The 16,572-nt window shown below is 46.0% G+C and overlaps 1 protein-coding gene across 1 annotated transcript; it reads right to left on the bottom strand.

The window, feature by feature from the left end:
* Positions 1-4,327: 4,327 nt before the first annotated feature.
* Positions 4,328-15,226, bottom strand: hivep3b (HIVEP zinc finger 3b; the record flags this gene model as incomplete). The annotated part of the gene is made up of 8 exons (XM_079227826.1): positions 4,328-5,038; positions 5,191-5,822; positions 6,444-6,545; positions 6,676-6,851; positions 10,086-10,231; positions 10,550-12,583; positions 12,710-12,996; positions 13,216-15,226. The coding sequence occupies 8 exons, from the start codon at positions 15,224-15,226 to the stop codon at positions 4,418-4,420; spliced, it is 6,009 nt and encodes a 2,002-aa protein (XP_079083952.1). The 3' UTR covers positions 4,328-4,417.
* Between the last annotated feature and the right edge of the window lie 1,346 nt (positions 15,227-16,572).

Genomic DNA, 16,572 nt, shown 5'->3' with positions numbered 1-16,572 from the left:
AGAGTAGAGAGATGGATCTGTTTGGCTCCTGATATAAAGACAGACACTATGTCAGAGACAATTTAATGTAGTCTGACCATTTTTTAAAGTCAGATAGAGACCTTTTTTCTGCACTGATGAATTGCTAAACCTTTAATGGACTTTCCAGACTGAAATTTGAATTTTGTACATAGCTTGGACTCAATATTTCTATAATAACTATGATTTAATAATCAACTTAAAAAGTATTTCCCTCTGCTTTGCGTGGGCTTCAGCTCATCGTTTAGCTGTCCGCCCCACACTTTCACGGTTTTCATAGGGTTTACATAGTGAAGTTTCTATGAGCTAAACAGACAGAAATTTTCCTCAGGAGTTGGTAGAGACCAAAAGTAGAGCTAAAAGAGAGAAAATATTGGATTTGCATTCATCAGGTGACCAGTAAAACAACTACAAATGAATGACAATATTGCTCCATAACTGCTGGATGTGACAATAACATAACACTGTATTTATCAATTGATAATAGATTGTGCAATAACAAATTTGCCAAATTAACTTAAATGTCTATATCTTTTTCCGCTGCCCCCAAGTGGCCAAAAAAAGACAAATCAGCTGTTTTAACGTCATTTGACTGAATGGATGCTTCCATGTTGGCAGACGAAGACGTACACACAGATAAGCAAGCTTATCTATAAAAAAATAAAAAATAAAAATTTTGAAGATGTTTTTGTCCAATGAAGACAATAAGTAGTAATGAAGAAGAAGTATTTGAAGCAGGCAGTGTTTTGGAGAAGAATAAATAGAAAGATGGACGTGTGATCACTTAACAGGCCGATAAAAACACTTTTTTCTCTTCCTTTGTCATAAACCTGTCTGTGGTGTTTACAAAGAGGGTCTTAAAATCCATGAAACCTGACACCTGAACACATGGACCACAGAAGAGAGCAGACTGTACTATCTGTGCACAGGCACACGTGAAAACATGCTGCAAAACAGAGGAGAGGACAAATCAAAGGAGGTCAAACTAGAAATTGAAAAGAGGACGGATGGAAGGACAACCATTGAAAGGATTTTGCTGGACAATACTGCTGCGTATAACCCATATAATCTGCAAGACTTTCAGTGTATCGGGGGACAACGTTTTCCAAGCCCGTGAATATGTGTGGAATGTGTGACATGGTGATGGGATTGCCACAGTGGATCACAACAGCAACACATTCTTGCACCAGAGGTTATGAGTTCAGTTCCCCTCAGCAGCACAGATGTGCCGCTCTCTGCAGGCATCACATCTCATCAGGCCGCTCACTCGCTCAAAAATAGAGAGCAACCACCGATGTGTTTATCAACTTCTGTCCAAAAAGCAGGTGTTTCTTTTGAATAAACCATCCCTCCTCAGTTCACTCCATAAAACAATGTTTTCTATGGAAAGACGTCTTGCTGTGCTGCTAGACATTGTTGTGCAAAGCATCAGGAAACGTGAATGGAAAACACTGCAGGGATGGGAGTGAAACATTTATGTGAATATTGTTTTGTATTCTTACAGCTGCATTAATATATAATGTAGTATATAATATGTGGTATAACACAGAATGCTAAAGGTTTAAGCTTTGTAGGATCAAAATCAGCCTTTGATAACAGTTTGTCTCCATATAATAAAGATAGGTGTTTTCCAGGAACAGACTTTCTTTTGTGCACATTTGACCCGTACAGCCAAACACATCTTCTGGAATTTATAGATGTGTTGTTTAAGTTCCACCTGCTTCCACGTTGATAAGGTGAATTACTTTGAAAAGGTGTGCCCCCATCAGAACTAAAACCTAAGCAACCAGAATGCCAAATGACATCAGTATTTGTCACATTTCACACACCTCCTTTTTCTAACGTATCAGCTGCATGAAAGAGACATAGTTGGATAAACACTGGTGTGTAGAGCGTTTAGTGAGGACATCTAGTGGCACAACTGCAAGCTTACAGCTGCCGCAGGAGAAAACGTCACACATAACATAGATGAGAATGATCATAAAAGAAGATACTTCCTAACGGGCACAAAGGGTCAGAGAGGATGAAAAAATGAAGAATGTGAGTCATAATAACAGTCACTAATCTCATTCCTACTGAACAGCAATGAGAGATTTTGAACCGGCACTTTCCATCATCAAAACATCAAACAAGGTAATATCCTTTGGACGAATGTGGTACAATCCCTGCAGCAATCTGAGAATGTATACAAAGATGAAGCTATTTTAATATGCCCAAGGAAGACTTGACCTCAAAAGTCCAACAATTAGACAGTCAGAGAAGCAAGGAAAGTGGAGTTTACTTCAGGAACAGTCAAAACCAGGTCACTCACAGTACCAAATCTCACAAGGGGCAGGTAGAATATCCAAGGTCCAAGTAACAGGTAAGGGTAGGAACAGGCAGCTCAGATAACATTGGCTCAGACATGCTGGAGAGCTTCGCTGGGAACACACAAGACAACCTGGCAGGAAGCTCGGCTAAGTGGACTGGTATGAATACTGACGGGCCAATGAGAGAGTGAGCCGCAGGTGAGAGGACATGAACGGAGAAGACCAGGTGAGGAAATGAGTTGATTGCATGGCCTGAGAAAATGTCAGGGCCTCAAATGTCAGGATGGTGACAAACTAAGAGGAGGTGGAATTTGTGTTATTCTCATGGGCCCCTGAGCTCTACCACCCAGGAGCAAGACGCATAGAATTTATAGATATTACACCTCTTTTTGTCGTTGCTTTGTATCTCTTTGCTTGAGTCTCCTCCTATTTGGTACGTGTCAGGGGGCCCCTAACACTCCGGGCCCCTGGGCCTGTACCCAGTAATCCATCCATGGCTACTCTGGGTGGTGGTGGCCCAATACCTCAGCTGTACTCAGCCACTGATAGTTGCACCTTTGTCCCAATATTCTTCACGTTACCTCTCCACAGAGATTTTGGCATGCAAGTAATATCTTCAATAAAAATGTGCAAATGCAAACTGCATTTTAGAAGACAGATTTAACGTCACTTGGAAAAAGGCAAACAGACATTTGAGAAAGGGTCGCATGGTTGCTGCAAAGTACGACCAAACATATCACAAACTACCACCAAAGTATATAAGTCAAGACCAAAAAAGACCACAAAACTCATGTCTAAGTACCACAAAGAACCACATGCTGCAGCACACAATGATACCAAAAGTTCTACCTCACAGTCAAAGTACCACAAAGACATGGTTATCTTTGTGACAGTCACAGCCCACACACCCAGCAACAGCATCTTCTGTTCCTCTGATGCAGCTAAACTGTTTTTCTGCAGACAACCAATCAAATGTGTTTGATAACAGGAGGAAATATTTCAATATTATAGAACGAATCATCTTTAACCTCGCACAGTGTAATCAAAATTAATAATCACGGTACAAACTCGATCCAAGCAAAAGTACGACACTGTACACTTGGAGAAGTGGAAGAAAAGCACACTCTCAAGGGAATCTGGTGCATTTTTTTTTATTTCTTCAATGACTAGAAATCTTGCTGTGTGTGTGAAATCTGCAGGGCACTTGATCCTCTGGTACCAGCCAAACGCAATCGCTCATCGTTGTCACCAAGTCAAGTCACATGAACATTATGATAAAGACACAGAGATGTAACAAAGAAACACCCTTTTTCCAATTAAAAAAGTAAAAAAAAAAAAATTAAACGATGATCATTGTCAACAAATAACAATTAATACGGAGCGTTCTTCCCTGTACAGAGATGTATTCTATTCTAAGATATTTTGTAATAAAATATAGAACTTCAGTGCATTTTCCTTTGACACGCTTCAGCTGCTATGCAACTCTCTGTTACCTTAAAGCAATGGCCTCTGGAACAGAAACAATCAAATCACCAAATATTAATCTTCCTCAAGTACACAAAGAAGCAGATATAAAATTTCACAGCCTTCTCTTTGTCTATCTGTAATGTACATCTTAAAACACAAACCTGGACAGAAAAGGCACAAGTAACTACAATTAGAGTAATACTGGACAAAACTTTGGACAAACAAAAAATGGAATTATTTTTGATTTAAGATTTTGGTCATTTACAAATGTATTCATATTTATTTTACACATTTTTAAACAGGCATTAAGATTACCAGTATCAATATACATTATATATATATATATATATATATATATATATATATATATATATATATATATATATATATATATATATATATATATATATATATATATATATACACACACACAGAGACATTATTTCACAAAGAAAAAAAGTGCATTTTTTTATAACAAACCTGAATATTGCCAAAGAACAAACATTTAAGTTAACAATAGTATTGAAAACTGTATAAAAAATTAAGCAATTAAAAAAAAAGAGGCTAGTATAGCAACCAATAAAGCAAAATGGGATGCATTGTGCATCAAGGTGCAGACACCTTTAAGTGCTCTGGTCTGTTCGGTCTCCTTTAGCTCCTCCCCCCACCAGATCCCCCTCCGGCTGCTGTCCAATGACATGCGAGGCTACGGGGCCTGCTAGGCTGAGAGTAGCTCTTGAACTGTCTCTGACGCAGTGTTTGGGGGTCTCAGCAGCAGGCCTGCGGGCGTGGGCGGAGCTATGCGAGCTGCCATATTGCTTTGAGTCCGTGGTCTCCAAATCCTGTTTGGAACATATTAGTGCTGTGCTGAGAACACACCGCCCTGACTGGCTGGTTCCTGCTGTCTGGTCCTCTGACCAATGATCTCCAGGAGTCCTAAGCCCTTGAGTTCTGGGGGTCCCGCCCCAGTATGATTCAAATCTGGACAGTGATGGCCCTTCCATGGGGGGAGATGTTGGAGTGGTAGGGTGGGACCTCCGACTGGCCTGCACCATCTGGATCCCTCCGATGGGAATCATCAGATAGGGGACCTTGGTTTGTTGGGAGTGCATGGGAAGATGGCTGAAGATGTTGTCTGCTGTATGGTGGCCCGGATAACCCTCACAAATGGAAAGACGGAAAGCAGGTGGAAACAAACCGGCTTCTGTCAATATTGGCCCCTCTGCTGCTGTACCCCTTTTCACCTGTAGAGGGAGCAAAGACTTTGTCATTACATTGCTTTGACTTGCTCTGTGAGTACACAGGGTAGAAAGTGCAGAGGAAATACATTGTGCTTGCTGTTGCTCAGTATACATTTATATGCACATGTTTGTGCAGACTAATACAAAAAACTCACCGGTTTGACATGACTACCCCTTGTACCAGGGTTCTCCCATGGCAGGTATCCAGGGGTCCTGTGTGGTAACCCGAGTGGAGAGGGGAGGGTCCGAGCCTGGGATGACCGGTAGCAGCTGGGCAAAATGGGACAAAGAGGAGAGAGGGGTCTGATGGGAGATGGTCCTCTCTCGGGGGAGGGCGAGACGTGTCGGCTGGGCGAGGACAGCTCTGTCCTGGGGGAGAGGGTGTGGATGGGCGAGGACAGCTCCAGACGAGGAGAGAGGCTGCGGCTGGGGGAACAGCTCTCACTGCCGGGGGAGAAGGCCCTCGGCGACGCCTTCCATCCCCGCCTGGAGAACAGCGCCCTCCTGCTGCCGGGGGATGCGGCTCGTCTGTTGAGCCAAACCCCCCTCGGGGAGAGCTCTTGTCCCGGGGGCTCCGGGTCCGGGGTGCCCTGCTGAGAGCGCCGACCGCAGCTGGAATGCCCTCCTGTCGATGGGTGGGCGTCCGACGAACAGGACGACGGATCGTCAAGCTCCTCTTCCTCTTCCTCGTCGTCGTCGTCGTCATCCTCGTCCTCAGAATCCTCCACGTCAGAAAACTGATGTTCCTCCTGGTCCTCTGAGCCACACACGCGTTCATCACTTCCTGCTGTTTGTGCAGGAAAAAAACAATAGAGATCCATTTACATCCATGTTGTATGGACACTTAGAAACTCCTCTACCAAATGTACAGTCATGACAAAAGGACATGACAGCGTTACTGTATCTTTTCCTCACCCACCACCCATCAAACTCATGTTATAAATAGACAAAGGACGGAAATATTTGAATTGAATAGAACCATGCCTCTATTCACAAACTGTCTCAACAGCCTTGTGAATAGAAAGACGCTTTAAATGGCGCATCCTTGGCTGTGATGAGGGTAGACTGTCAGCAAAGGGTGGCGTAGTCGAGGGTTAGGGACGAGATCATGAGGCTTTGAGGCAGACATAAGTGTTGGCAATATGTGTTGTCATACGCCAGCAACGCATCCTTGCTAACAAGGTATACTCGCCAGAGAGCAGCAACCACATCAAGACTGTTCATATTCATTCATTTATCGTCTACTTTTTCATATTTCTTATGGAAGGCCAAAGGGAGGAGAATAGAACACGGTGTTGCATAAGCTGTCGGTGCTGAGCAGAGGCAGAAGTTCATCCAGCTGTGTACCAATATTTCTCTACGGCGGATAGGAAATATGTGAGATGCTTCCCCATCCCCTCTTAAGTACCTGCGTCCTCGCTCTCTGGCTCATCCAGTGATGACTCAGATACTCCCATTGCCTGGCATTTTTTCCCATGAGCCTTTGACTTCATGTGTTTAGTAAGGTTCCCTAGGAAGGAACAAGAGAAGCAATTTAAAATTACTAACACAAGGCCGGTTAAATGAGGACATTGCAACGACAGAGACAAAATACAGTGGAAGGCGATAACACAGAGGAAAGGAGTAAATTGTCTGCTTACCTTTGGTTTTGAAGGCAAAGTTGCAGTGTTTGCAAATGTACGGACGGACATCGGTGTGCGTGCGGATGTGCTTTTTCAGCATGCTCGGCTTCTTGCAGCGGATGCCACACTCTCCGCATATGTACTTGCCCCGGCCGCGACCTCTCACATAAACATACTCTTCATTGGACCTATACCTAAGAAATAAAACAGAAAGATAAGAGATGTGGTCACCACACAAATCACAAATTATGGTTGCTTTCATATGCATTATATACAAACCACCTAGAATTTGGGAGCTGAATGCACAAATGACGAGCTTGTTCATTGACCACCTCTAGTGAAATGTATATCTAATTAAATTGAATTGCATTTAAAGCTGCATTAATGTACTTTTGATCACTTGAGGGCAACGGAACAAGCTGCAAACACAGCAAGGACATATTTTCACCTTGTTAAGTTGTTATGGCGAGCAAATATTTACAGTTATGGAGCAGCATTAAGATTCATTTTGGAGTCTTGCTTCTGGCCAAATGTTAGTCTAACTTTGCTTTTCTGGTTGGAGCCTGTAGCATACAGTGGTATTACAGAGCTTTTCCCCGGAAAAACACTGAAAAAGCAAAAGCAAGGCCGATTAGAGCCGAGGCAAACTGCAGAATTGGGCAATGAGCCTCTGTGGCTTTGTCACTACAAGTGACCTCGTTCACATTTCCTCATTTGACTCATTGTTGAAAAATATTGATTAGTGCAGCTTGAATAATAAGGACAAATGTGGATGTGGGAAAACCATACATGTGCACACACACACACACACACACGGGAAGCTGGGAAACAGGGCTTTCTTTATGGAGGCGGGTTGGGGAAGCCCCACCAAACCCCAGCAGCACTGATTCCCTCCACAACACCCTGGGCACACAGAGAATAGCAGCTTCTCTGCTGCGACCGCGCGGCCTTGCCAACAACAGCAGCAGCAAAAACACAGGGAAGGGAAGCCTGGCCATGGTCAACAACCTGGAATAGACACTATATTTATAAATCAACACATTTAGGTTTGGTCTATAAAAACATTGTTTATATGCAATTTTGATGTTTACCAAAGAGGCTACTTGTGGACACAGTGGACAACTGAATGAATTGTCGCCTATAAAAAAAACTCCATCTGCTTCTCACTACTCTGGAAGAGATGTACAATCCATTATGAATTGTAAACATCCCATGTGTGTTGGCTGTGTTTAATTACAGGATATGCAAGAAGCAGGGCTGTGTGTGAATGTTCCCTGTTGTATAACAGAACCAGCAACGGCAAAGCATAACAAACTGATACGCGACTGTAAAATAGTCCCTCACAGTGGCATTATGTTGTGTTCATTCAGGATCTGGCGACTGTTTACTGGCATGTATTTCTTGCCGCTGCTAAAAATATCCGCCCACATCTCAGGAAAAACAAGGCAGAACTCGCACTTCACACATCGAGCGTTAAATAAGCGGCACGTCTCTCGGTAAACTCAACCGGCAATCTGCGGCTGAACTTTACGGCCGCCATGGCAGATTGGAGGAGAGAATATCGCTTTCAGCCAGCGTGTGATTGACTGATAAGGCCGCTGAATAAAAGTAGGCTATACTACAGGTACTGAAACATACGGAAATCCCTTTTTGTGCCAGAAAGGAGTTTGGCATAACTAATCCTTTATACACAGACTGTAAACTCTGCTCACAGGAATGGATATTCCCATTTCACCACTGTGTTTAAAGTGTCATGACAAATCTGCAATGTTAACCACTTACAGCATGCAAATTAATCTGCATTCTGTTTTAATAGAATCCAGAGAGACACGGTTCAGCTAGTGCTCAATAAAAGGGATTAAAGCTGATATTCCACAGAGTTGTGCTGCAACCGAGAAGAAGCAGCGTTTCTCGCTTAATTGCTGAGACGTGTTATCGAGGTGCCGAGATCCATTTGTTTCTTTAGCCGTGTGACACGAAAACTCTAGAGACCCCTGCCCACCTTGTGTTCAAGGGATCTCTGAAATGGGATCCGAAGATAAACAAAGAAGCACAATGCATATTCATTGCTTGTTCTGCAGGATAAAATGAGTGACACAGTCATGATTTCAAAGGGTGAAAAAAAAAAAAAAGGAAGATTGGGATAATGAGTCCTAACAGATTTAGAGTGCAACATATTTTGCTATGTTGAGAGGGGTGGGCTGTGTTTATTTGCATGCACAGAGAAAGCATAGCAAGTATTAAGAGGTGCAGGTACACAGAGAGGACAGAGAGGATGTTGGAAGGGAATGAAGAGAGAATAATACATAGGTAAGTAAAACGCGAAGAGCTGCCAGAGTGACACTGGCAGCATGAACAGAAGGAGGTGGGCTTGGTGTGATGGAAACAGAGGACGCGAAGAAGGGGGGGAAGCTGTAGGCTGTTAACGGATGAAGATGAATGTGTGTAATGTGTGGTTGCAAATGATAAAGACTGGTAATTAATGCCTTATCTACTGTTAAGCAGACTAGTCCTCCAATCAATCTGTGTGCACATTAGCACAAAACACAGGCCTTAGATGTGCAAGTGTTGCATGCACACACACACACATGCATTGCACACGCACACCTAAAAAATCTCTGATATCTCCGACCTAATATCTCTCAAACATGTCTGTTGTCATCAAAAGGAAAACAGAGTGCTCTAAAATGTTGTTAATTGGGAATATTTGACCTCGGTCCACTACTCTATCCTTCTACTGCTCTCCCTTTTGTTCTTTTGTTCTTATCTATTTATACTATTGCCTCGATGTTAACAGATCTGGAGAAACTTAGATCTCTTACTGTAACACAGTAAACCTGTGAAAGAAGAGAGGCTGCACCTGGGGGGGGGGATCCCTCATTCCTCACATTTATGGACAGCACAAATATGTGAATATGTGAACGCAGTCAAGAGTAGAACAAACACAAACACGATAATCATGACTATGATACTGATCGCTTGCAGATTGCTTCATACTTTCCCTCTGTTTCTTCTAGGCAACTTATGCAACCATAAAAAAAAAAAAACTGGTATTAATGAGTCTCACAAAGTGAAGTTGGAGACAACCTTTTTCCAATTAACGCACACGTACGCACACGCACAAACACACACACACACACACACACACACACACACACACACACACACACACACACACACACACACACAGAAGGAACCAGCTTGGCTGCAGGTACAAATGAAGTCCCCGCGGGTTCCACTACCTCCCATCTGTCACTGTAATTCTCTGTGCACTCGTCTCAGAGTGGTCGCTGTTCTGTTGTCATCAGGCGTTGGTTCGTGACAGAAGAACCGGTTACTTGTGTAATGAGGCCCTGCAATTGTTCCTGAGTTTTGAATCTTGAATTAAAAGATTTGCATTTCAACAGTCTCGCCCTTGAAGTTCTTACCCGCCTTCAAAGATGCGAACGCGAGAGGGCTCGCTCTGTTTGGAGGTGGAGGGTTCTTCCTCTTCTCGGATCTCTTTATTCCCCTCCTTGTCGTGTTGTTGCTGATCCTTTACTTTAGTGAGGGTGCTGGCTGGGGTGGCATGTACCTACACTCAAGACACACATAGAAAAATTCAAAACAACTTAAAATAAAATGTCGCAAGAAAAATGTAAAGTAAAACAGTTTTTTTCTTAAAAGAGTATCCCACCTAGTTTGCGTTGCACTCTCGTAACATTGAACTCCCCAAGACCTTTAAACAGACTTTGGGGAGCAGCCCTTTACGCACAGTCATGCATTACAGTGTGTAAATCCAACAGATTCAAAAAGACGACATAACTGATTCTACAGATGTTTAAGGTTTCTTCAAGAGAGTGATCTACATTGACTTATAAATACAATAAGTGTGTATTTTGATTATGTTTACCTCTGACACCCGCGGGGTCCCGGTACTGGCAGGGGCCAATTTGCCTTTGGCTGGGATCAGGGCCGTTGCCGTTGTGTACGTTTCTGAGCTGTGCTTCTGTTTGGAGCACAGCAGAGACAACGCCACCTTAGTGGTGAGGCCCGGCAAGTTGGGGTTGTGGGCGCTGACGCTCCAGGTAGAATAAACGGAGCTGCGGGGGTCCCTCAGGGCCGACGGGTTGGGTTTGACGTAGTTCAGGTAGCACCAGTTAACGGAGACGGAGGTGTGGAGGCTGGGGTATGAAGAGGCGGCTGGTCTTTCAGCCTCCTTTTCCACAACTGCCACATCCTCCTTTTTTTTACTTGTCTTTTCAGGAGACTCCTCCTCCTCCTCCGCCTCCTCCTCTTCCTTCTTTTCCTTCCTATCATGTTTCCTTGGTACTTGCTCATGCTCCCCCTCCACTTTCACAGTTGTCAGCTCTCCCATATCTGGCTGTTTCTTCTCACTCTCTTCCAGTTTTCTCCCAGCTGCTTTAAGTTCTTCTTCCTGTCTTACCTTCCGTTCGACATCCTCCTCTTCCTCTCCAGCCTCATCTTCCCCCCCTTCCTCCTCCTCTTTTACCCTTTTCTGGTGACGCTGGGCCTCTGTGCTGAGTTCCAGACTGGCTGCAGGAGAAAGCATGCGCTTACTTCCTCCAGCCCCCAGTGGACCGTATCCCTCTCCAGATCCTGAGGCCAGCTCCGTGGGCAGAGAAAGGGGGAAAAAGCTCTTTAAGTCTGGTGGCGGGACCTTCAGGTAGGACCGTTGCAACTTGTCCCGCTCCACCTGGCCCATAATCACCATGGCTGTGCAAGAAATAGGTTCCTGTGAGCAGGTGGAGGCCAGGATTTGGGACAAGGTGGTATACATGGCATTGGCATAGGTAGGTATATGTGTGTGGAGGCGCACCGGCACCACAAGGGACACCACTGGTGTAAGCTGAGCCAGGCATGTGGCGATGACCGGCCGTGAGTGCTGGTAAGAGATCCTTACAAGGGATTGATGTGTAAGAGCAGAAGACATGGAGGAGGTGGAGGGGCAGCTCTCCGTAGTGGGAGGAACTTGTGCAGATAGTCTTGGAGGAAAAGGCAAGTACAGAGCCTGACTAGCTGTCGCCCTGGAAGAGCACTGGAAAGGAACTATAGCAGGAAGCTGATGGAATGGCATACCCAACCGGTCTACCATGTGGATCTGCCCCGGGTGTATCTGTATAGGTGGAGGGGCTGTCTGTGCATGTAAGAAGGTTCTTTGGATGATTTGGGTGGACAGCACTTCAGAGATTGCTGTGGTGACGGGGAGCAGCTGGGATGACGCCCCTTGGGGAAATGCTTGCTGCAAAGGGAGCACATCCTGAGAGGGTGGGAAGATCTGTGGCTGCATCAGCTGCAAGGCTTTCCCTGTGGCTTCCAGGCTGAACCGGGAGCTTGCCTCAGTTGAGTAGATAGGAGGATGGATGAAGCGGGAAGGCCCAGGTTTTGGACTCTCTGCTCTGGACAGATGACTGGTGCTCTCCTCCTGCTCAGGTTCCCCTAAGGTAGCATGCTTCACAAGGAGACACTTTCTCCTTTCTTTCCAGGAGGATACAGATTGCTGAGGGGTCAGAGACCCGTAGTCAAATGATTTACTTCTGGTCTCTGTGACCTGCTCTGTTTGTTGGGGGCTGGCTGTGGTCTGTTCAGAGGCGGAGCGCCTCATCTCCTTGTGGCTTTGGTGGTGTTGGTGGGAAGCAGATGGCACCATCAACATCTGGGAGCTTTGGCTACTGGAGGCCCGGATGGCAGTCTCTGATCTGGTTGTGTTCTCGATAGAAGCAGAGAGGCTCGAAGCGTGGGAGATGTTGCTCTCTTGACTGGGGCTGTGGGGCACAGACACAGACTCAAAGCTAGACTCCCCAGAAGACTGGGCTGCTTCCGCCAGGCGGAGTCTCTTCTTCTTTGGTGGCAGCTTCTCTGCAGGGAGCTGGGCCAGAGTCTGGCTACGCTGAGGCCATTGGAACTCCTCCACTCTCTCTGCCTCCTAGGACAGAAAGAATAGTTTACTAATCTAACATTACGAGTAAAATGAGGGGAAGGGAAATAAATAAGCAATCAAATTGTGTAAAATGCACAAACACACATAGGCTGAATTTGAATAAGCGTGTACCTTGAATGAGGATGCCGTCACTGCCGGAGAGACAGATGGCATGTCAGCATCAGGCTCCTCAGTCACAAGGATCTCTGGCACTTGGATGTTTGGTTGGCGGATGAGGCGAGATGTAGAGGGTGATGGTTTTGGCTCGAGTTGTTGTGTTTGCTGACTCTCTCTGAGTTCTGTTTCCTGGCTCTCCATGGATACACTCTCCTGCTTCTCAAAAGAGCTTGTGTGTTGGATGACAGACACACCCTTCCTGTCCTGCTGCTGCTGTTGTGGCTCAGTCGGTAAAGAAACACCTAATAAAGAAGAAGCCAATATTATATTATTATTATTATGTGATTTTTTTTAATTGCTTTTTGCGTTGCTTTACATTAATGATGCAGATGCAGTTATTCATGTTATTTATATATTTTCCTTAGCTATTCAGGTTTCTCAGATTAAAAAAATGAAAGGAAATAAATATATTTCTCACACAGAATGATGTGGATAAACTTGAACTTGAAAAATGAACAAACCTGAGAGGGCGTGGCTGTGCTCTGGTCTTCTGGGCACAGGAATGAGGTCTGCAGAGCTCCCTGACATGGCGACAGGTCCAGGGCTGGGAGGATCCTCCTCCAGACTTTCCTCTTTTCTCCTTTTTCTCACGGCCATTGCCAGCGCTTTGAACTTATAGTGCATCATCATCTGGGGGCGATCCTCTCTACATGTCTCACTTGCATCACGGCTCTCTTTTTCCAGGGTCTGCTGTGCCGGGCATACGCCTCTGTGGGCCTCGTAGCTCTCGCTGTGCTGGAAGTGGGCCCCGCATGCTTCACATTCAAACAGGCTCGGACTCTTTTGCTGTTTTTGTTGTTGTTGTTGTGGCTGCCTGGCTTGTTCAGCGCCACTGGCTGAGGAGGAAGTGGGGCCGGCCTCCTCCAGCATTAGCTCAGCTCCCAGTGGAACTTCTATGGCGGGTTGGCGCCGTAGCATACGCTGGACATGGCCAACCCTCATCTCTGCTACCACCGCTTGCTGCTCATCAAATGACTGGCAGAGGCGGTAATCTCTGGGAGACATGGTGCCGGAAGTGGAGGGCTCTCCTAGGCTGGTGGAGGATGGCATTGAGTGGCTTCGAAGCAGAGGTACTGCTGACAGCTCCTGGTTACCTGCTGGATCCGCCTCAGGATTGAGGAGGTGCTTCACACCACTAGGGCCTGGGGCTTCTCCTTTGGGATCGAATGTGTAGGGATCTCTCGGGGAGGTGAATTTTGGTGACTCCATACTGCTCTTCCTGGACAGAGAGGAGCGTCTGGGCTTCACACTGTCAATCTCACTGGTGTCTACTACTGCTTCATTGATGGTGATGAGCTTGGTAATGTGTTCTATTACTTGGGTTTTGGGTACAGCGAAGGGAATGCTTTTCTCCTCCGTTCCTGCGGACGAGGAAAGTAAAGAATGAGGCTGCTGCTGATGGGGACCGCGCTGCTGCCCTCCCAGCCTTCCATATTTCCCGAGAATAATTTCTGCGTAGGTTTTGGCACTGGCACTCGGAGGGCTAACTTGGGACAGATCAGTGCTGCCTGACCCGGAGAAGTAGCCAGACTCTGTGCTGCCTTTACTGCCAGGGCCTTGAGAGGAAGATGAGGTGGAGAGGGAGGAAGGAGGGTCATCTGAGGAAGCCATCGGGCCACGTTTCCTTTCACTTAGCCTCAGTGCCAGCCTTTGCTTGACAGCCTGGGAGTCCCCAGTCCTATGGCTCTCCTCTGAGCCTCCAAGCGGCTCCTTACTACCTTTCCTCTGCTGGCCCAACATCTCCTTAGAAGAGGATTTTCTGTGTTGGCCCGTCTCTTCTTCAGACTCAGTGCTTTCTCCCTCTGTGTGTTCCTCAGGGTCTTCTCCAACGCCGCTACCCTCTGGTCCACTCAAACTGGGCTCATCACGACTGGATGCCAGGCCCGCTTTAATGCGATGGGCATGGGACTTGCGGTGCTTGTACAGGTTGCTCTTGGTCTTGAAAGAAAAGCCACAGGGGACACATGGGTAAGGTCTTTCTCCTGTATGGGAGCGAATATGTTTCTGGAGAACGCTTGGCTTGGCACATGGACGGCCACAGTAAGTGCACACATATTTTCCTGGTTTTTGGGGTTTCTTCTCTCCTTTTCTGGGTGAGCTGACCACTTCTTGGCCCTCTTGGCTGGACTGAGATGGGACCCCATGGCCATGCTCAACCCGGGTGGAGGAAGTAGATGGGAGGGATGTGGTCGATGAGGAGGCTGGGGAGAAGAAGCTGCCTCCTGAGGGACCTGGGCCGTCCGAATGCTGCCATGATACCGCTTGCTGCTGCTGTAACCGAAGCAGAAGGTCAGAGCGTTTGGGTTGGCGGCTTTGCAGGCGACCCAAGGCTCTGTGTACAGGGCGAGGATTGGAAGGTTGCTGGGGCTGCTGAGGTGGACAAGATCCTAGAGAGGATTCAGTTGTCAAGTGCTGCTGCTCTTGCCTTCCAGAGCGCTCCCCATCAGCCGGACGGCTGTGCTCAGCCTCCATAGAGTGGGGAGGAGGCCTCACAGTCAAACAAGGAGGGGCTCTCGGAGCCTCATGGGGCCAACCGCATGGCAGCAGAGAGGTCAGAGGCCGGGGAACATCGACAGACTGAGTTGTAAATCACAAAAGAGGGCCTTTTTCAGTGTGGGCCAAGAGTTATTCAAGAAAACCAAATGAGGCATCATTAAAAGCTGGCCTGGAGCTGCACGGCTGCAGGTGAACATGGACCATCTCTCTGCACAAAGCAGTTTTGCTCCTGTCCAGCCTCAGCCATTCTAACAGTTCTCCCAGGGTCTTCTCTGCATCTCTTTTGTTGGTTGTCAAGAGTTGGTTGTCAGCTTCTGATTGGGTCTAAATAATCAAGGGAAAAGACAAGGAAAGACTGAGTTACAAAAGTGGAAACACATTAGAACATTTATTAGTCATTTCAAAAGGTTCAAAAAGTTCTGGAAGCAATTTCCCTTACTTTTCCACTTACAGACAACGTTTTTCTCTTTAAAAAAAGCAACAAAAGATAATAAAAGTCCCAGTCTGTCGAAAAACAACAAAAGACCTGGTCAGGATGACTTAAACTGCTTGACATCCTAAGGGTTTCCAAAAAGCCTGACATGCAGTCTAAAACAAAGCTATGATGATAGAGCAGAAGGTCAAAATCATTAGTGTCCTATTATCAAACTCCCTATTAAATATTGCCCACACATATCATACTATGACAAATAGGGTTACATTTCCTGGAGTAGTGTTGAGTGGGGTCAGCTTTGTAATGAGAACATTAGCAAGGTAATTGCATCATCAACATGTTATTGCTCTCATCTGTCCTGTCTTCAACTCTTAATAAGCAGAAAGTGTGCGGCGATTCACGAGCCAGAGGAACACATGCTGTGAATCTATTAAAATGTGAGGTCAAGATGTTTGTATTATTGGCATGGTGATCTGAGGACACACTAATATAGTATGTGCATGTCCAAAAACTGTTAAAACTATTTATTTTTTCGACTCACTACAAATTGAGCCCTCTGCTCAAAAACAGGCAAATCTGATTAATATCTGGCCCTCGACTGGTCCGCTCTGCAGGAGTCAGAGAGCAGCTCCCGGTCAGTCAGGCAACATCCACAGCACAGGCACCAAGGGAGGAGACCAGTGTCAGGGCAAGGAGTCAAAACAAATGCTGGAAATATAGCCGGTGCTTATCTGATCTGGCACTGAAGCTAAAGGGGGTAAATGGAGGGGGTGGTGTTTACTCGTGGATGAAGGGGACTCGACAGCACCTGGGTTTCAGCCTACGCCGCGCACACTCTGCTGTTGTACAGCCACCAGGGGGCAGTGTTCATGACGGGCTGCTTGTGAAA

The sequence above is a fragment of the Taurulus bubalis genome (genome assembly GCF_910589615.1).
Source record: "Taurulus bubalis genome assembly, chromosome: 12".
NCBI classification, from domain to species: domain Eukaryota; kingdom Metazoa; phylum Chordata; class Actinopteri; order Perciformes; family Cottidae; genus Taurulus; species Taurulus bubalis.
Note: the sequence above shows the minus strand (reverse complement) of the source record. Positions and strands in the feature narration are given on the sequence as shown.